Source organism: Lates calcarifer, linkage group LG20, assembly GCF_001640805.2.
Source record: "Lates calcarifer isolate ASB-BC8 linkage group LG20, TLL_Latcal_v3, whole genome shotgun sequence".
Taxonomy (NCBI): domain Eukaryota; kingdom Metazoa; phylum Chordata; class Actinopteri; family Centropomidae; genus Lates; species Lates calcarifer.
The window spans coordinates 22,192,655-22,215,463 of record NC_066852.1 but is presented as its reverse complement, the minus strand read 5'-3'; the positions used below and the strand labels follow the sequence as shown (position 1 = coordinate 22,215,463).

General features: G+C 39.0%; 1 protein-coding gene across 1 annotated transcript in view; it reads right to left on the bottom strand.

Moving 5' to 3' along the window:
- The window catches only part of mcama (melanoma cell adhesion molecule a), a 59,259-nt gene that overhangs the window by 30,569 nt on the left and 5,881 nt on the right, over nt 1-22,809 (bottom strand). The window contains exons 2-3 of the mRNA XM_018691937.2: nt 18,535-18,613; nt 15,119-15,274 (exon numbers count right to left, since the gene is read on the bottom strand). Of these exons, the coding sequence (XP_018547453.1) occupies nt 15,119-15,182 (64 nt within the window). The 5' untranslated portion in view covers nt 15,183-15,274; nt 18,535-18,613. The remainder of the gene's footprint in view (nt 1-15,118; nt 15,275-18,534; nt 18,614-22,809) is intronic.

The following is a 22,809-nucleotide window of genomic DNA, read 5'->3' as shown; positions in this document are numbered from 1 at the left end:
AAGTATCAGCTCAGTTTTGGACAGCTCAGAGTTTTCTGAGGTGAGGCTACATCTATCACTGTGAACAAGTCAGCACTGTGCCACTGCCTCTTATTAAAAGGGGCACTCCAGTGATTTTACACATGAGAATCAGTTGAGTCACCATGGAGAGAGCAACTCAGCCTGTGGAAACAGTTGTATAATGTCTTCAGTGGCTCTGGAGGAGCTGAATAAACCCCTGATAATGTCATCTCAACTCAGGCTCCGAGGGGAGAACTTTTATATGAAAGCCTCCAATATACTGCAAACCAGGGCTGTGAAGTTTGAAAGATCAGTCAGGGAGGCATTGTGGAAAGTGTAGGATCTAGAGTATTGAAGGCCTGACCGATACGAGGGACTAAAAGTCAGGATATATCGATATCTTATGTCCATTGTCACCAAATGTGTATTAAACCACATGCAGCAAAATCACTCAATAGCGTACCCATTTGTTTTAGTAAACTGTTGAGCTTTTTTAAATATAAAGATGAAAGATACGGTTCTATATATATACGGTTATATATATAAAGGTTCTGAGAGGTTTGACTGTTTTTTCTGGAACTAATTTGCAGGATTGATGAAAGAGGAGACACAGTGTAATTTGAACCATGATTTTGTTCTCTTTGCTGACGGCTAGTCTCAATGTCACTCACTCTTTCAGTAGCTCCAGGTTAGAATCAGTGATGGAAACCTCTCCAACGAAGCACTCAAAATCTGTCGAGACTGACTTACACCATACATCAGCTGCCTTCATCTGCAGACTGCTCTAACAGTAGGGGGCAGGGAGGTGAGATAAGAGATGTATGTAGTTACCACATAACATATTTGCCCCCGGGTAACATGCACTGCATGGTGATTAAGTTAAGTCATTAAGAATGACTGATCTAAATGACAGTGCCAATGGGTGCTGAGAGATACTAAACTCATGGTCAAAACTGGCTTGAAACTACACTTGAGAATGTGACAAATAGATCACAGTCTGAATGAATTGCCTGCAGCCATCTTGTATTAACTGTCTACAGTGTTGTGTGTGTTTAGTCAGCTATTATTGGCCATGTGCTCTGTACCCTTTAACAAGCACCAATGTGTTTTTTCAAGCCTGTCGATACCAGTGTTCCTGGTCTCTGCTGGGCAGCAGATGCCAAGCTGGCTGGAGGTGGAGGAAGCCCATGGCGTCATGACTCCTCCGACCCTGCAGGGGGCTTTGCAGAGTCAGAGATTTCCTCAGTGGATTTGCTGTTTGTTAACCTTACTTGAGTATTTTTTGGACGTGGTTTCCAAAAAAGTAGCTACATTTACTAAATTTTTTTTTAAAACTACTGTATGTTGCTAGCTGGCATGTTGTATAAACTAAGGAATCTTAAGAAACAGAATCAAGCAGCTGATGACTGTGCTCTTCAGGGGCCATCATTTATTAAATGCGACTCTGGATGGGGTCTGTTATATCAATACAACTGCATATTAGATAAGTATGACATATGCTGCAACTTAAACATGTCACTAATCCCTCCTCTACCTGGTTCTTAAAGCTGAACAACACTTTACACAGCAGTTACTAGCATCTTTTGGGCAGCTTGTACATACCTCCAGAGAGAGACTGTAGAATGGCTATGATTGCTAACTTATAATACAGCCAGCTTTAAGGATGTACTTTTTCTGCCATTAAATCATACAACACACAAACAGCAACAGAGATTTTTACTTGATAAATAACAAATAGTTTATCAGTCATAAAAATAGTTGCTATTAGTCTTCTATCATCAGCTCTTTTCCTCATCATAACAGGCGTAAACTCTGTCTATTCCCCTCACTTTGACTCACTTATCCAGGTCACGGTCACTTTCACAACAGGGTGAGCAAAGCAGCCCAGACGTCTGTTTCCCCAGCAACCTCATTCACCACCTCCAGTCTCCACAGGGGGGGGTGTCCCTGCCAGATGCCCAAACCACCTCTAATGACTCCTCTCAATATGGAGATGCTACAGTCTGACACCAGGTTCTGCTTCTGTCACCCACTGATGACATCAGAGGAACCACAGGGAGACTGGCTAAGATAAGATTCATGTTTTTGTCTCCACCTCAAGGGAGAATGAAACATTTTGCTGCTGTTCAGTCGGCTGTCACAGCTGAGAAGTGCCTTCAGGACAGCAGAAAGTCACTTCCAAGAACACAATGACTATTGTGGTTTACTCTAAATTGTGCTTACGAGTAAGGGTGAGTGAGTCAGAAGTCACACAAACCAGCCTGTAGAGAAGCTTTGCCCAAATGCAAGCAGGGCTTTATCAGATGTCAAATTTGACATTTCGACATGGAGGGAAAGTGCCCAAGATAGAAAAAGATAATCTTCAAATATTCAGCACTCTTCATGACTATCTGGCCATTGCTTTTTTTAAAAAACACCTGGACCAAGGTGAGAGAAACACCAAAAACATTAGAAACCATACTGCAAACTGCTCAATGCTTCAATACAGAGAGAGTAAAAGCATGAGGTGAAAATCTACAACAAAGTCTTCCAGCCAATCTTCACAGACCTCACCAATGAAACCCAAATGTGTTGGGGGTTTATTCTGGTCGCACATACCATTTTCCCCATTATAACACAGACCAATTTTAATTTGCTTGGAGCATAATGCTGGCTGCCAGAGAGCTGGATAATCCATCATGGTAAGCATGATGTCTTCATTTGGTTTTGATTCAAGTTTTTCTTTTCATGCTGAGTGTTTTCCAGCTACAAAATCATTCCTCACAAACTCAGTTTTGTTCCAGCTTTATTCTTATTTTTAAATGATCAGAGAATATCCGGGTAGATTTGATACTGTCATTTTTCCTATTTCTTATAAATGACATAAAACAAGCACAACTTTTTATTTAATTTCATCTCATGTAGGAAATTCAGTACAGTCATTTAAATCATCCATCTCAGCACTGACTAACTCTGATGCTTAACTCTGCATCTCACATCAACCAGGAAGGTGCTTTCCAAAAGTTAACCACAGGCTTTATCTTCACCGTCCTGTACCAATCCCAGATGACAGTTTTAGAGTCCTCAATCCAGTTTTTACTTTGCATGGGATAGTGTCAGTTTGGAGCCTTGATACTTCTTTATTCTTAAATTGCAGTTGTGGAAGAAACCCCACGGGGCAGATTCCAGACCCTAAACTTGAGCTGCAGAGGTAGATCACATTACAGCTTTCATCAGACACGTCTTCAAAGACGCTGGCTGTTTCTGGCAGTCACTAAATTGCCCCAAAAGTCAACTCTCCACCACGGCTCCTTAATAAATCCTGTCTGCGACTTGGACATCACCCTTTAGCTCTGATTCTTATCTGTGCACAAAGCCTGTAATCACCTCGCATGTCAAGATCTGTGACATTTCACAACAAAGCCCACAAGACGTCACCATACAAACTGTATTAGGACCAAACATCTCTAAAAAACATTCATGTTACTCCATCTGCATACTGTGGAAGACTTTCACACTTTCAAAGGACACATTTGTTTGATCTTCTCTAATTCAAATTCAATGCATCTCACTTCAAACTGCCAGGCATCTGTTTCTCCCACTCGTCTACCCTTTGACTTCTGGTAGCTGAACGGAGAGTGGAAAAATGCATATAGAGAATAAAATACAAGGTTCTCTTTCTTATTAATATGAATGAGATCCCTGCATTCAATAAATGTATGCTTTGCTCAACCCCAATCAATTTGTCACAAGTTTGATACAGTAATAACCAAGGTTGGGCATCAAACCTTAATACCAAAATGTGTCTGTAGCAAACAATTATGTACAATTTTACTGCAAAAAGTTATTGTGTGCTGGTTCAGACTTTTTATGCTCTGTTTTATACTGAAACAATCAGTCAATTAATGAAATATTTGGTTGATAGAAGCTTCAACACTAATTTAGATAATTTATTGTGTATTTAAACCAAAAAGATTTACTGTTTTGAGCTTCTCTGATATGTATATTTTGTGGTTTTCTTAGTCATTGATGATAATAAACTGAAGGTCATTGATCTTGGGTGTTTATGCATTTTTGGACATTTTCCACAATTTTCTAGACCAATAAACCAATAAAAGCACAAAATAATCTGCAGAATCGATAACGAAAATGATCAGTATTTGTGTTACAATGATGAGAAGTAAAAGACTGAAAATAATTCCAGACAAATTCCACTGTCCAATCAACAGTTGCTGCTGGTTTCCCTCCACCAGCAGATTTTCTGCCTCTGTTGATTCTCCTGAGGGACATTTAACAGAGAGATCAGCCCTCTGGGGATTCTGGCAAACAACGCCCTGAAACCACAAACTGAACAACAGAAAAAGACAAAAATAATTAGGCTATGTGCTATGAATCAGCTTAAGGGGAGAGTCCCACACAAAGCATGAAATGTGAAGTTAAATCTGGCCGTTGACCATTGCACTGATCTTGGAGCCTCAGGGGCTAGGATAACATTTACAGACTGCACTGACACAAGACTCTGCAATCTTGCTCTATGCATAATATCATACACAGACACAAAAGATTATTTTACAAAAACACATAATCTGGCATTTTTTTTATTTTAACAAAGGGAGCTGCGTATGAAGGATTTCTATGGAGCAGATTTCCACTAGGAAAACCTGAAAATTGAAGTTATATAAAAAACAGCCTGTAGACTATATATATGTAATGAAAAGACTAATCAGAAAAAAGCAACACTGCCAGATGTATGCCATATCCATGGCATGGCACAGCCCATTAGCAGAGAGGGGCAAACGGCATGAAAGACGCTCTGGTTAGCCCTGAGGTCCTCATGAATATTCATCTGCACATGTACACACTGAATACAAGAGATGTCTTTTCACCATCAAAGTCAGTGTGGATTTAAAGTGACTTCATTATAATTTGACAACAGATGTGAATGCAAGTTGTTTTGACAGGCAACTGACTGGCACAATGCCAGACTTTCTCATTTCATCTGGATGGACAAGACAAGAAAAAATACATACTGTACAGTGTAATTACATAATGGCAAGTACATTCCATAACATACTTTTTTCATTCCTGATTAAATTAAATCAGGCAAAATTGGTTAGCCTTTGCATCTTACAGGAAAAATATTGTTTTGTCCTTTAATGGAAAAACAAATGAAGCAACAAATGTCAATCAGTAGCTGAAGAGCCTCTCAACTTACAAGCCCCAAACTAAAAGATTGTAAGACTGTCTCAAGTATCTTTGGTTGAAAACAACATGAACTCTGAAACATAAAGAAGTTATTTCTGGTGGCTGTCATCATAAATCACTCTAACCATCAGGTGTAAACACAGCTTCTGTGCTCTTTGACCCCTAAATGTCAGGAAATACACAGACACAATCTATTGTATTTACTATTTTGTTACTTCTGTCATACACTCATGATATCACTGTGCAACTTGATCCAGGTGATGTGCTGAATATCACACTAAATATATTTTTGCAGGCTCTTTAGGCATTCCTTAGGTGACACTTACACATAGGTTGGTTTGGCAGTTTGTCATAAACCCCACGAACAAAAGAAATCAGAGGACCTGGCATTCCTCAGGACAATGACGTGGTTCAAGGGGATGCCTTGAGCAAGTACTGAAGACAGGTTGGTGGCATCTGCATTGTTCCAAGAAGAAACATATCTCATATCCATTACAAGAGAGCAGACTTAAAGATACAAATGAAACCTCTAACCAATGATGTAGTGCTGTGGTCACATTTCACACCTAATTCAACCCCTCAGGATTTAAAGGGGGATCTTTCCACCTACCAGGAGTAGGAAGTTCAGAAGTTCATTACGGACCCTTTTACAACAAGTTACAACTCAACAGCCTCCCTAATTAATGGGTAACTCTGACTGCTGTACTCCAGGCTAGGTTATTCATCCTTGGGGTCAGGGTACTGCATGTACTTGCTGGATGTACAAGCAAGATTACAAGTAATTTTAAGTCTAGCGTAACAATGTTTGGTTGATGGGCTTTTAATATAAATAAATTTCCAAAATGTTGTTATCACAGATATATGGGTATCTGTTTATATTAGTGAATAAGAGAACAGACAACAAGACAAGACAACAAGAAATTACAGTACAGTGCAAGAGACAAGGTAGTATAGAAGCTGTGTCACCATTACTGTTCCACTGTAAAATGCCATCTTGGTCACATAATGCCAGGTAGGGAGAAAACACCTTTCGAGCCAAACTGAACTCATCTGAAATCAAACTGTTTTTGACTGGCATCAGGACCTCCTGTCCTTGCTGATTTGGGCACAATAGAAATGCAGTCATCCAAACACTAAAAACTGCCCTGTAGGCTCTCAGTGTGGGTGGTATGTAATGTAGTGCCAGCTTCATGTGCTGAAGCTTGACCAACCTATAACTCCAACCAGAGATTGTTATTGATGCTCACAAAGATATATATAGATGGTTGAAAATTAAACAGACTAAGGTTGGTGAGCCCCAGCACCATATCATGCATTTATTTTGTTAATCTCACCCTTTATCTCCACCCAACCCTTTCCTATGTACTGCTGCTTCAGTTAGAACTGTTGACAACAACAGGAGCTAAGTAAATATTCCCAGGCTCTGTCCGCTGCACTCAAAAAGAAAAAAACAAAAAAGGCAAAGGAAGGGGCATGAGAGAGGTGTGTGAGGGGACAGAGGATGGGGGACAAGGATCAGAAAAGGCGGGAAGGAGGAGAGGACCATTGTGGTGTACAATTTCTCTGTAATTTGAAACCCCTGCTTGTTGCCCCCTCGCCAGAATCTGCCTTGTCCGACGGATTGGGCGTCAGGTGTGTGCAGCTGCTGGTTAAGCTCTGTTTGCAGACCAAAGAGGGAGATAAGTGGGAAAAGGAGGAGAGAAAAGCTTCTCAATGAAGGCGATACTGGAGGGTTTTTTTGTCTCTCCCTCTGGCATTGATGGGACTCCTGCCAAGACTTGGATTGTGGCCCAAGTGAGTGCCATGTGTCCCACAGATGGGCCTTCTAAATATGAAGGGACGTCATGTACAGATGGCCAATTTTGCATAAGCAGAGTTTTGAGACAAATGGCCAAATCTGCTAAAGACTAAAATACTATTAATGAATATCTTACTTTCAAACAAAGAAAACCAAACTGTCTTATTCCATATACACATACACATCCCTAAATATATACTGTACACAGTATCACATATGCATGCATGTAACTGTGGTATATTTAGGCTAAATAAGTAAAAAGAGTGTTGCTATAGAAAACATGATAACAGATGTTCTTTTAGTGCTATTGCTACTACAGAGGTAACAACTTTAATAGAAATACACTCAGCTTAATTGCTTCTTTGTCTAAATTTTTACTCCAACCTGTCATGTATTCATCTTTTCATTTTCTTTAACTAAAAGTTACCTTTGTTTTTTTTTCTGAGGACAAGGACAGCATTACTCGAGAATGTGCGCCGGGGCTGTGCCATATCATATTTCACAAAATACTATTGATCTAATTCTTAATGTGTCCTGTGATGATATTAACAACACTGCAATGTGGTGACATATTCATGCCATAACTTAATACAGCAGCAGGACACAAGGTTGAGAGCAAAAGTACGTACTGTATGTAAAAGTGGTTTGACCCACAGAAAAATAGCGGCACTACATCAGACAACAAATCATCTCATTATTAAACTGATGCCAACACAAGACACACCGGGATCTGTCTGATTCAGCGGAGGTGACGGAGACAGATTGATCACATCATGCTGCGCTGTACACCGACCTTGTGGTAATGAATCAGTGGCATGCTTTTAGTAAGATATTATTCATTCAAATTGGAGATATTAAGTTTAACAGATAATTTAGACCACAACCACGACTATCCAAACAAGTAAGAACACACCTCTACTTTTATCACACTGCTTTTACAATACTGTATACAAATAATCAATTCAGTGCAAGCAGTGCAGCCAAATCCAATATTTGAGATTCAAAGGGGCTTTTAAGAAACAAACCTCTCAGCAATCTCCAACCACCCTGAGAAAAGAACTCTGATGTCGAACCCTGCAGCACTTCTGGCTCTTTTAAAAAATAAATACCAAAAATAAATACATAAATAAATAAATAAAACCCAGTGTTGCGATGTAGACATTGTTCACGCTCCTGACACAGCGTGTGATACGTGTTTAGTGTTGCTCTGGCACTGCTCCCTCATGGGCTCGTCACACCCTGAATGCACATGGATGTTCCTCCTTGGTCATGAGTTATTTCTGACATTCGTTCCTCCCCTTGATTGAGTTTGCTTAAACAGCCATCTCTAGCTCCTCAGATAGGCCCTATCTTCTCTTGAGTGGATTGTTCACTGTAAAGATTTTTGGCTGCGTTGAATGACGTGCTTTGAATAGCACACCAGTCAGGGATGTTTGGGGCAGTTCTTCAGCACCAGAGAGGCAGTCGATACAGGAGAAATTCCCTCCCAGAAGGCCAGGGATCAAACTACAGAGGCAGCTGTTGGATATAAAATCCTACTCAAACATCAGCCATCCACTGACTGCACATACTCTACACATGCAAGACAAGGCCCTTGAAAACCCTTCAGTTTAGGCTTAAGGGTGAATGCCGGCTCTGCTCCTGCCAGCTAAACAGCTACGGCTTTGATTTTCCAAAAACACGTCTTGGATCTTCAGAGCATGCACAGGCTTTAAACAGACTGAAACAACAAAGACCAAAAAAACTGGGCTTTTGGAACAAGGTAAATTCAAACTAAAATGATGTTTTGCCAGTTTCCGTCAATTTGCATCAGCTCAGCAGAGAGATTTATCAGGTTTAACAAGATAAACTTTTCTGTCTGAATTCTATCACCATTTTCTACGATAGAACAGTTCTGTTCTGTCAGCGCATCCTTCAGTCTGTTCTGTCACATATAAATAACATCCATATACAACTAATTTGCTTTAGTGAATACATTTATGCTGCTTGGACTTCATTTTTCATCAACATAATGATGAAATGTTTTGAATATATCTGCAAACCATTCACTGCCAACAAAGAATGTGCATACCAAAAATACATTCAAAACAAAATGTTTTTCCACAGCAGCCACTCCTGGCAACTAAAGCATGACAGGCGTTTTTATCACACTTGGTTAAGTTCAGGGAAAGATTGTGGTCTTGATTAAATATGGAACAAGTCAAAACAAACTTACAACACGAGACTTAAGGTGTTGACTTTTTCAATATTTTTGCCAAAACCACAATCTCTCCCCTTAACCAAGTGTTTTAATAACAGTCTAAACCAAACAACTCAAAGGACACAGGATGTGAACCTTGTTTTTTTGTCCTGTATTGTGCATATTTGGTAGACCTGACATTGTATGCACGCAGACATCAAGAATGTGAGAGTCAGTTGAATATTCAGTGAATGTAATGACAAAAGTTAATTCAGTAGGATGTACAGTATTTGACTGCTCACTGTTGTACAGGTTAGCTGAGTTAGTTTACATATGCCTCTTAGTAGCAATAGCAAGGCACCATTATGATACCACAGGGATCAAACAGCGCACTCTCTTTAATGAAAACAATGAGCCAATACATTAGATTATATGGCTGTCATGCCTGGCTATCACTCAGGCAAATGCACTAATCCCACTTGAACAACTGCAGCCAACAGCTGCACACTTCCTGCTACATCCAGACAGGCCCAGCAGCAGAGCAGTGCAGGCATTCAAAGGCATTCACAGGCATTGAGCCACAGAGACAGATGAGGAGGAGGTCAGGGAGCCCAGCCATTATTTACATGAGGCGATTGACTCACTGGGATACCTTATGACTCATTTTTTTTACTTCACTACTTCACTACTACTTTACTTGCTACAAAAACACATGTTCCTGTCTGGCTACTAATGAATGATAAATGATATCTAAACATTCAGTCAAACAAGAACTTTTATATGAAAATATATATAAAAGCTTGACAGATCTGATTAGTCAATAAAGCTTGGCTGTAACTCAAAAGTATTGTGGTTCCATACCAGCACTTCAATTACAAACTATAGCATACTGAAATAAGTGTAGTTTCCTCTATCTGCAGTCTGACCTTGTGGTCAAAAATAATTTAAATATCTCAATTATAAGATTGATAGTTTTAGTTATTATTCAATAGTGTGAATTTCATTTTAGACTATCAATAAATTTAAATCACAATGAATAATAAACTGAATTGGTTCCACAAAGTGTATATGTTAAAGAACACTATACACCCATAAAGTACACTACTAGTTGTCCAATGTCAAAGATTATCTAAAATGTCTTTAAAATTCCCCAGAGCACAAGCTTATATCTTCATATTACTTGTTCTATTTCACCAAGTGTGCAAAGATAACAACTGATGATGATATATGATGAAATAAATCAGAAAAGCATTTGAGGCTGAAAAAAAAGATGGTTTGGCCTTTTTGCTTGATAGCATTAAAAACTGTTGATTGATTTCCTGTCAGTCAACCACCAAAATATCAGCTCAGCTGTGCATTACTCTAAAATGTGCAGAATTTCAGAATTTGTTACTCTGGACCAAGTCTTGAGCAGCAGCAAAGTCGTCAAAACGAGTCAAAACTCGTTTGACAGAAATAACTTCAGTCAGAATGAGAAAGCTCTCCATCAAGAAGGAAGTAAGTTGTCTCTTAGAGGCTTCACTGAACAAAGTGGTGAGACACCATATCCCTTGGCTCTAAAAATGCTTGTGCTTATCCATTAAGAAAAACTGCTGGAATATTGTCACACACTACAAGAGACACAGAACACAGGCTTTGTTCTGAATACGCTACAAACAACAAAAACAATAATCTACATCCTTAGATAATGAACTGTCAACTGTCAACAAAATGTCAACCTACCTCTACAGTATATCATCTTATGTTCAGTTTCCAAATCAGTCACTGCCTGAGGTGGCTGGTTCAATTCACCTGACAAAGGGAGTGTCCTGGTGTGGATATTGTATTTTCTTTAGAGGTGGAAAGATTAACCACGACATCAGTTCATCAGAAAATGGATATAATAGTCAGAGATACAGCTACATACACAGAAAACCACCAGTAAGATCTAAAATTTGAGAAAAATTGAGACAGCTGTCAAAAAACAATATTTCAACCCAAGGCAAGTAATACTAGCAAAACTGTAGCCAGTTCTATTGTGAATCTGGTTCCAAGTTGATCCTCAGCCAATCAATGCCTTAAATCTTTCGTTCAAGTTTTCTATTTAGTCTCTTTTGCCTCTCTCTCTGACTCTACAGGCACTGGCAAGAAGAAAGAGATTGATGGAATATACAAACACAAGATAACTCAGTGACGCTGTTGTAAACAAACATGACGAACCAGCTTTGTTTAAACATCAATGTCCAACATTTTAAAGGAAGAACTTGCGGCATTTTTTATCAGTTTGGATGAGCGTACAAGTTCACCTTCAGGTAACATTAAGTGAATTGTGCATTCAAAACGCAATCAATTTAATCAACTGATATTCCATGAATTAATATGATTATCTCTGTGTCGTTTTTACTTTAGCTTCTACAGCTTCTGCAGCAAAGAGATAATTGGTCCATAAATCACATTTAGAAGTTACATTGTCTGTTGTTGATGGTGTTTGCAGAATTGACTCTCAATAAACTACGGTGCCCACATTAATTGTAATGAAGACAGATGCCATCAAGTGCAACAGTGTGACTCTTATAAGTTTTTAATAGACAAGAATGAAGATTTACAGCACAGAGAAACAAGCTTTCCTCTTTAGCAGCACTTATTAGCAGAATCAGTTTTATGTTGATTTGAGTCTTTTCATGGGATTTCTTGACAAAAAGGGAAATGAAGAATATCACCAACCTTTAACAGTAATTATGCTGTAAGGCTGTATTATGTTACTGTTGGTCAGCAGTGTTTCAGATATGGATCTAGATATAGACAGGATCGTTTAGGTGAGATAGACAACCCTAATATTCACAACTGTTGTCCCATCATTTTGGACTAACATCTTGTTAATATGGGGTGCCTGCCTTGCTATTTAGACTGCACAGGACATTTTACACAACAAAAAACTGACTTTAAGGATCCCTCAGAGTGTTGGAAATGCACTGAAGGATAAAGCCTTGTTTGGTTAAAAGTCTTTCATAATCACATGAACTAAGTAAGCCTGTCCTTCGTGCTTACTTTCTGTTCTGTAAATGTCATCGTAAAAGCTCTGCCACTGCCCTGATTTACTGCACAACACAGCCTGGACCACCTCCCTATTCCTGTAACACAACATGACCATCATACTGATGAACACTGGTCTGTGAAATCAATAGAGGTTGGTGTACTATGCGTCAGCCAAGCTACATATCTGGGTTTCTTCTCGTACTCGGGATGGGTTTATTTCCATACAGCAGAAATGCTTTTATCCCCAAATTGTATTCAAGTAAGTGCCCTTCAAGGCCCATTAGAGAGGAGGTCAGTTTTGACAGAGCCTGGTTTAGAGGCTCTTTAGAGGGCCGGGGTTTCTATCGGTGGCCCACGATCTAATCCAAAAACAGACAGCTTTACTCTGTCTCCAAAGGAGGTAGAGGGGAGGTGAGGATTAAATAGAAGTAACCCAATTAAGACAAGGCTGATGGGGTAAAAAACAGGGATTTAGGAGAAAAAGACGGATAAGGTCAGGACTGAGTGAGTGTTGTCCTGTTGTGAGATGCTTCATGGAGAAGAGGGAGGGGTTCCATTTAATTATGTACAGTAAAGCTTGCTTGAGTTAGATAATCCATCAGCCAACACGATGTCTGCTTTTACCAGCATAGAGGCTGGGGGGAAAAAAATCGACTCAAATAAGATTGGCAATTCTTATATTCTACTGTTCTAAATTGATTTGTGTATGTCAATAACAATGTTATACTGACAGAACAGCAGGGCGCAAGTGCAGCACCCAGAGGGTATACTGCTACCTTGCAGTTCATCTTCAAAGAAAACAAGCACGTGTGCATAAATTGGCAACCTAATAATTAGCTTCACCCTGAGAGCTTTGAACTCCAGTATCAACAAATGAGATGGCTAACCAACAAACTCAAAACTAAAAGCCAGAGATAGTCAGCTGACAATGGGAAACTCTGAAAAACATTAGAGAAATCTTTGCCTGAAAAATGACCTACATGATTAATGTTGTTATTAATCTCAAATAATGTGAGTGATTTTCCGTGATTAGCTATCAGTATTACATCATCTAATGTTTCCTTAACCTTACCTTATATAGTCATTAACTAAATTAGAATTGAGGCAATTAGTTGTTTAGTCAATTAGTCAATTGGCAGAAAATCAATTAGACGCCGTTTGTCTGGTTCCAGCTGCTCAACTGTGACGATTTATTATGTTTCTCTATTTTACGTCATGATAAAGTAAATATCTGTCAGTGTTGGACTGTTGGTCAGACAAAACTGACGCATCACTGAAAAAAGTAACACTTTCCCCTGCGTTCTACACCACAAAATGTACTCAAAAAGACAAGGTCTTGATCGAAATTGAATATTTATCAGGTCAAAAAGCTGAAGAAGAGATACTGCTTGGTAAACAATGGTTGTTATCTAGTCCTGCTCTGCAAATATCTTTGTTTTTTTATTTGTTTGTTTAATACTTTGTACTGTCTCTATTAATTCCTTTTTCTTGGAATGGGTACATATTCTGAAGAAATTTGTGGTTGCATCTGAAAGGGAGGGTTGGTGGGTGGGTAGGAGGTATGTGTGTGAGTAATGGGGGGAGTACTTTGGGAATGAGGGGTGTGTGTGGTGGTGGTGGGAGGGGGAGGGCTGTGAGGGAGTTGTGGGCTGATCTGGCATGTGTGTGATTTTTGTGCATTGTTGTATTATTCAGCTCAAGGACTGTCACACTACAAAACCATTAAAGACAATGCTGAAAAAATGGATACCACACCCTTACAGTATATACACACACACACCAACAGACTGACAGGTGTGGTTAAACATCCAACCCACCCAGGGTGATAAACATCTCAAAGCAATTACCAATTCAAGAAGGTAAGTGTTGAAGGGTAGACGTATATCAGAATATCAACAATACTAATTAGAAAAAGGGAACCTTAAAAAGCATAGAACAGAACAAAACATTTTAAGATGTGACCTTGGACTCCAGGAAACTATAATGGACATTTTTCACTACTAATTAATGGATTAATCAAGAAAGTAATCTGCAGATTAGATGTGGCTCTTGGGAAATGTGCCTTGGCAAAAATATCCACAATTTAAAAAGGTAAAACTCAGACTGGTCCTCATAATTAGAGATAGGAGACAGGAGATATTCAGGCAGGCAGGCAGACACACACACACACACACACGCACACACACTTTGGCCAGTATCCCACTGCTCTGTCCTGTGTGTAAAACCAGCCTCTTCCATCACATTGCTTTTACAGTCTGGTTTAACTGATGAAAAACATCACGGAGGCTCAGCAATGACCAGCGCTTCTCCTGTCTTGGGAACTGGGACTCTTTGCTAAGTTTGGTTCCTGCGGTCCACATAAACTGCTGAGGTTTTTTAGATCTTCACAGCAGTCGTATTAAACCTTTTAATAACTTATCCAGACTCATGACACAAACCTTAAAAAAAAAAACTCCCGTCACATGCCAATGCATGTCTATATGTTCCCAGATGCAGGCTACGTGTTGGTCGCTTAATTGCTCCGTTGGCCGCGTCAATTACGCAGTAATTAATTACACCTTTAAATAACGTGCAAAGGCGAGACTTTCGAGTGAAAACATAAAAAAAATAATGAGGACTGAGATGCTGAAAAAAGTGTCAAATGTGTCGAACCACACACAAAGTCAACATGCACCTACACCGACTTAATTAGCTTTCAAATTGACTACCGAGGCGAGGGGCAACTAAAAGGCACAAAGACACACTTTTATTCGAGAAAACTGAACTCTAGTAGACTAAAAAAAAAACCTTAGAAAATGTCGGAAACATTTGGTTTGAGCATCCAAAAGCCACACGTTGTATTCTCATTCAAACTCCTATCAGAAGCTACATCCTCCTTCACTTCAACTTTTCTGTTAAAAACGACAAAACGACGATATTTAGTTTTGGTTTAAGTAACTCACCGCTCCAGCTGAGGAGGCAGAGATGAAGAAACAGCGGGAGAAACGCTCCGTGTGTGAAAGCCATGTCTTTGCTGTGCTGCTTGTCGTATCCAGTCCAAAATAAACTGAGCTGAAGTGGTGCGTCGACGAGAAGTTAGCCCGCAGCCCTGGAGGAGACTGAGGAGGAGGTGGTGGAGGTGGAGAAGGGTGGGGGAGGGGGATGAGGAGAGGGGAGAGAGCTCAATTAGAGTCTCGTCTGGCGGGGTGCTCCTATTGTGGGGGCTTTGTGTGTGTGTGTGTGTGTGGTAGTAGCAGCTTATCGGTGTTTAGCCTCTCCTAACTCACGCAGAATACATGTCTTCGAGGTAGAAAGTCCTCAAGGTCATGACTAAATAAGCACCTTATCGTGCCTCCACACCTTTTAGCCTACATCACCCGGCCTGTTGGCTGAATTTAACTGGGACACTTTTATTTGCATTTTCATAGTGGTTGAAGGTAATAAACCCATTTACACCAGTCTGAAGGAGTGTAGTAGTGACTTGGGGAGGGGGATAGTGTAAATACCTAGGGAGGGCTTCCAAATTGCCTGCAGACCTGGTTCGTTTTTCTCTGAAATTGTTCATCATTAGCATTATAAATTAAACACCACTGCTGAATAAATAATTTTACAGACTGTTCCTCACGTTTTACTGTTGTGTTTATAGAGATAACAGATGCAAATAAACCTTCACCAGCATCAGAAAACATATTGTGTAACATTACACCTTGTATAAAGACCAGTAAGTCCGTGAAGCAGGTTCTTATCCTGGGGCTACCTTTTTAGTATACAGCACATGTTGGAAATTAAGTCACCTTAATCCTGCAGATAAAACATGATTCCAAGCCTCAGTCTGTTATGAGTAATACAGCAATCCTTTCTCAGTGCAGTAAGATGACTTTCCACCTTTGTCTCATGCCACAGGTATAATAAAGTGACTTATGATGTTCCTCATAGTATCATAAGACATGATTATGCTTTCCTAAATGCTTTATACACACTTCATTACCATAATAATGACTAGATCCAGGGGTTTACTTGCTGATTCAGTTATTTGTACAGGTGTGACGATGGATGTGTTAAAAGAGGAAGGGGCTGAGGCTGTGTATCTGCTGGGCCCACAACACTTGTGTATTAGAAAATGAGTATTTTCATTTTGTAGTGGTGGAGAAACTGGACAGTGCAGTACAGTTAGTACTTAAAAGAATCATTCAACATTTTGGCAAATGTGCTTCTTGCTTTCTAAATGGGACAGATACCACTCTCATATCTACAGCCAGCAGGCGGTTAGCTTAGCTCTGTCCAAAGGTAATGAAATCCACCTACCAGCTCTTCTGATGCTAACAATAATACAGCCACAGCAGTGGTATTGATCTTCTCATTTCACTTTCAGCATCAAAGTTTTTAAGTACAATTTTGTGGTATCTGTACTTTTTAATTAATCACTTCTATTTTATTGTACTTTATACCTCTACCTCACTAAGTATTATAGTATATTACTCCCTGAATAACTATTTAAAACATTTCAACTGTGCTCCTTCAACCAGCTACAGCTTGAATGTGCTGGTCAGAGAAGTTAAAATAGAAAGAGGCCAATCTGCATAAAAAGATTTGGCAATTTATATATTTTTCAAGGATTTCTACTTTTACTTTAAATGCACAAGGTTACCCTGACCTAAAGCACCTACACAAGTTACTTAAACAAATTCCCCCTCCTCTGCATGTTATTTTGACCTAACTATCTCATATAAAATTAAACCGAAACCTTGAATTCATGTAGCACACACCTACAGATTGCCAGATAGACACGCTACGTATGAGAGATGATTAACTTCATCACATAATACACATTTTAATGCACAAAATAAAGTGCAGTCTACTAAAGCTGCTGTTAAACTTGCCCCCATTTTATAAGAAGTGTAGACTGTTGACATACAAGATTGATGAAGATGCTGAATACACATCTTTGAGTGGTGAGCAACAGCATCTTATTTTCTGAAGTTTGCCCTGAAGTCACATCACTGAAGTCATGTCATAATCTGCATGATTAAGTACACAGAGCCATCTGATTCAGTGTCAGTGTCACGAGTACAATAAACAAGTTTAAGACATCCCATAACGGAGCTCATCACAGTGCAAAAACATGGGTATAAGAAGGAGAGAATTGTGAGAAACTGTATTCATGTTGTTCTCACTTCAGTAGTGTTTGTGATGTTGACACTTGACTGTGATTGTTGAGACAGCAACCTGGTGTTTGTTTGCTTGTTAAGCTGATGGCTGAGACGGCAGCTAGTTTAAGGAGTCTCTACACTATCACACCACCACTGATTGGCACCAACACTGCTATTATTCCAACTACTACAAATTCATTATTCATTCATTTCATCACAGTATCTCTACAAATGGTACCTACATCTGCCACCTTCAGTAGAATGGGAAGAACAGATTCAGTTATACCACAGGTAAGTATGTACTGCCTCTGTTTCCACTAAGCAGGAGTGAGTTGCAGTGATGCCACTTAACCACATCAGGCTTAGTTGAGCATATTGTTTGCACACTTGCAGAAATTAAAAATGTGTTCACGGTTAGCCAGACTACAAGCGAATACAGTTAGCAACCTCAACACTGAACAATTTAGATAAAAATTACTTAATCAGAAAAGATTTGTTTGTAAAAATACAAGCTACAACGAGGTATATACTGACCTTCTGGCCTATTTACCGACTTGAGCTCTGCATGGCTGGTCAGGTGCCCGCCTTAGCAGCTACTGCAGGCCTATATCACAAGCTGGTCTCTAATCCTCTGACCCAGAAACTTTTGGTTGTATCTCAGCTTCAGGCTTAAAACTAAAGGAGACTGTGCCTTTGAAGTTGTGACTTCTGAACTCTGGAGGTCTGAACGTGTGTAAAATGCAGCTCAGGACCCACTGGTAGACTTGACTTTGTTTCATTTTACCTAATTCCTTAATTTGCAACATAAAGTAACTTTACTTAAATGTTAAAACAAAATAGAAAAGTTATAAATCAGCAAGCCACCAATGAAAACCATAGCAACCACTTCTGATGATCTAGCAGTACTAAAACACCTTAGCAACCATTTAAATGTTAGCTTTTCTAATACCTCCAGCTGTTTCTAACACACCCACACATTTTCTCCATGAAAAAAATATATTCTAATTAGTATTCTAAACTACTACATTAAGGAAATTTTAATATTCATTTATATAATATTTTTCTACACTAAATCAGAGTTGAAATAAACTAAAATAAACAGCCCTGTTGCAAAAAAAAAAAAAAAATACAGTATTCAGAGTGAGGATTTAGCAAAGGTTAGATGCACTGGACCTCTTCCAGTAAAGTGAGCCAACTTCTGGTGTTTATATCACTGGGTGTAGAGTCACCTTGGTTAACAGCTGCAGCAGACAAAGCTTCCTGGAGTTGGTCAGACAGCTGTCCAGCTCCCGTCAGTCATACATGAGCCTAAGGGTGTGGACACAGTGCAGGCATTAGACATGGAGACAAAAATCTTGTGGTTACAGAACACTTAAAGCCCACTATAGGTTTACCAGACACTCCAAACATACTGTATGTGGGACGCTCATGTTGTGAAACTATGACACTCAGATGGATTTGTCTGCATTGATATAGCCGGAAGTTAAAAAAAAAAAAAAAAAAAAAGGAAGTATATTGTCACTTCTGATTATTAATCAATCACTAGATTGCACATCCAAAACAAAAATAAGTCTACTTAATGCAGAACCACAGCTCAGCTGTTACTCCTTTAGTGCATGAATGTATCCCATTTCCTAAGCCAAAATAACAGATAACCTGGATTTGTTACCAGCTGCTACAGGCTTACAGCTTAAGTCAAGACTTTGAAAACATTTCCATCTTGTATGTGGTAAATTTAAATTTAATATTGAAGTAGTTGCTAAAGCAGTTTTAGGAAAATGCTCAGTTAAATATGGATTTTGTTACAGTGAGAGGAAATTATAGTGACACAAAATAATCTCAAATGTTATTTTAGTAGTTCTTCTTAACATGAAGCAATCTTGTGTTTCCTCATCACAGGTAAACATGGCCTTCATGTGGACCTGTGGTCTTCTCAGATTTCTTTTCATTCAAAGAATTTGAGCCCTGAAGGGAAATGAGTATCTAGTATTTCACAACAAAAAGACAAAAAGTTTTTAAGGCATGCAACCTTGCAAATTCAGATTCACTAATGAAGACTGGAATATGGTTGAGTGCTCCGCAAAATCTTGTTGGAGGACCTTTGGGTTAAGATTATTTTGTCACATAATTTTGTGTAATGGACCTTTACATTTTTATCCTGTGTAATCCCTTTAATCATTTTATGACCATTCAGATTTATGTTAGGACACCGTAGGAAGTCTGGACTCCAGGTTGGGAACCACTGTTACTGAGCATTAATTAACATTCCAGTCTGACAGACTGACCCTACTTTTTGATTTTATTCTAGGTTCGTGCCTATATGAATCACACCTCAATCAGTATTTGTCATATCAAAATAAACTTCATATGAACCTTGTGCTGAAAAAAAGGACAGCAGCAGCTGCACACATGTGTAAAAGTGTATCTTGCACCTCATATCAGGGAATATTTGGTTTGGATTTGAGCCAAGTTCTCTCCACTCTCATATGAAATCTATCTAGCCTTTACTCATGAGACATGATTCTACCCAGGCTCCTCTTGAAAAAGGGCTTTTTCCAACTGTTGGCCCACACATTTTCTCCTTTGTTAATACCAGTAGCTCACTAGGCACTGACTCTTTCCTCTTTACCCTGAAGCATGCCCCAGTTACCACATTCCTGAAGAATCTAAGCTCAGGCTTCTTTTGATGTATAAAACCTTACACCAATCGGCATTTGTATTGAAAATCTGAGGAAGTTTCCTGTCTCATTGATCTCTTCAGTAATGCTTTGTTTTAAAGGTTTGTTTTCCCAATAATTTCTTGAAAATTTCCCAAAAAGAACCACATAGTTTGACACTAATTACAGAAAGAATAGAGCCAAAGTTCTGAGGCTGTTATCTCACTTAGTTCAGTCAGTTGTGTTAAGTTTATTATTGACTTTCAGATGAATTTTCATGAAAGAAATTATTCTATTTAAATTCATGTGAATATTTATTGCCCATTAATAAATTATTGTCTCAAAATCTCAAGGCTGCGGCAGCTTAGCATTTAGAAGTAATTGGAAGTGTACCAACTGATCACTCGCTATGTGACCTATAATTAGTACCAAATTACATGGTTCTTTCTGAGAAACTTCAACAGGAGATATAAATTTGAGTTTGCCCATCCATAAAATAAAGTTTTGCCATTTATTTTATCATTTTTAACATACTTAAGAATATCAATATGGACTGCAACAACTGTTATTAAACACTTGAAAGCTCTTCTTACTATGAGTTCAGACAGAAAATTAGGCACATTTTCACCTTGTTACCTCTGGACCAGCCAATGTACCAAATGCATGGATGTTAGCTGTAAGCAAGCTAACCCTGGACATGACTGCTGCAGTTTCTTGTACCCTTGTCAGATCAACAAGTTCACCACATTACACAACAATATTGTTTGTGTTTGTCCCCTGTTAGCATTTTCTGATCTGATGCCCCTATTGGCAGGATGACTTAAAGCTAATCATGTGGTCATGGTTAAAAGAAACCACTGATGACTGTGATGGGAAACAGGAGTCTCTTTCTATCATAGATACATGACTGCAGTCCTCTGACTGGGGATCTGCTGTTTCTGAATCCCGGCTCATTACTCAAATAGGTTTTTGCTTCTTTGCCAATTTCCCTCATTTTCCCCTCAGTCTAAAGTGTCCAACTCCCTCTGCACTGAAGTAATTTCACAGCTAACTCCACTGTTGTCCTGAGGAGGGTGTGGAGAGGCATGTGCTACATCCGTGACAGATGGCATGACCAGCCATGTCTTTTCACCTGCCGCTGGAGAGGAGCTTCACCAGGAGTGCATAACATGCCGGATATTCATACTATCCCCTCAAGATCACCCGCCCTCACCCCCCATCTGTGGAGCACTCTGACTAACCATGCGCTCTCATAACTCAACTTTGACTGGGCTTTTTCAGTCAGATCTCCTGAACTCTAAAACTTTTTTCCCCCAGAGGATACTAGGCATACATAGGCTTCAAGTCAATCTCCTCTCAAAGCCCCATCTCTGAACCATTCCTTTCTCTCCTTTTTACAAATTACTTCAACTTTTGAAGCAATTGAGGAAATCTGATCTATTTTTTATTGTACCTTTGTTTCATCGTATCATTCTCCAGCTAGTCATGAAGCACTTTGTAGTACTATTCTGAAAAATGCTATAGAGCTAAAATCACCACTATCAGTAGTAGTAGTGCCATTATCATTATTACTAGACATAAAAGTGGGAGGTTTAGCATCAATATTTCACATTAATACAACCAGAAAACAAATAATGTAGCAGAATAAAGCAATGTGAACCATGACAGTGCTGTGCTTATAGACTTATTGCTTTAGGCTATTTAAAATAATTTGACAAGGAAAGTAAATATTAGTCATTCTTTACTTGGTAGCTGAAGTAAAAATTCCTCACACAGGGGTTTGGAAGTGGAACATCAAATACTCAAGTCAGAAACAGTTTTGGAGTCATATTGACTGGAGGTGCTGTGATATTACAGTAAAAACCTATACATGTCTCTTTAATTCTTAGCTCACAGACATGAAGGTTGGCCACACAAATATCACTGGCCTTTGGAAATGAAGTCTGTTTAATGTAAGAGTGGAAAGAAAGTCAGAGGCTCGTGTGAGAAAGTCTTTGAAGTGGGCAAAAATCTGAACCCCATCTGAAATATATCTCTTCCCTTATGATGGAGAGGGGAGGCAGAAAGTGAGATTATTCCACTCTGCCAAAGCGCTCTTCTACTGTATTTTAAATCAGCTATGCCTCTTTGTAATACAATCCCTTTCTCCTCACCTTTTTTCTGCTCATTCTTTCTCTTTATTTCAGTCATCTCTAGTGTTTTTGTGCTGCTAGAAAGCAGAGAGAGATGGAGTGGAAGGAGGAATAATGGTGTCAAACGGAAGCTGTAATGGTTTTGAGATGTATTTTGAAAAGTTAGCTGTAATATTGTATGTTTTACTGTCATTTCTATTTTTTATGTAAACTTGAATCTAGAGTGCATATTGTATTTTGTCTTCAAAAGAGACAATGACTACTGGAGAAAATGACAGACAGAAAATAGGAATTAAATAGGAATTCAAATTCATTTAAGATAGGAATTATGGAATGAAACATGAAACTAATTTCTTGTGATGTTAACTTGAAGTTGTAATCCTCAAGATTCTCATGAAAGATGAAAGGTTTAGTATTTACGTCCTGTAATTGCCTCACTGTTCTTCAGTGTTTTCACTGTTGACAGAGTTCATCTCTCCTGGAAGTGCAATGAATTTGCCGGCAACATTAGCACTGACAGCGACCATTCATCAAAAATGTCAACATCTACAAAGCAAGACATGCATGGGTTTGACATTTTTGATAAATATTACAGGAAATAATGGAACAGGAAGTAGCAGACACTCACAGTAAGCTGTTAGATGACGAGCTGCAGGCGATGCAAACCCCCATGCTTTAAACTTCTCAGCAAGGAAACAGACTTTTTTTTTTTTTT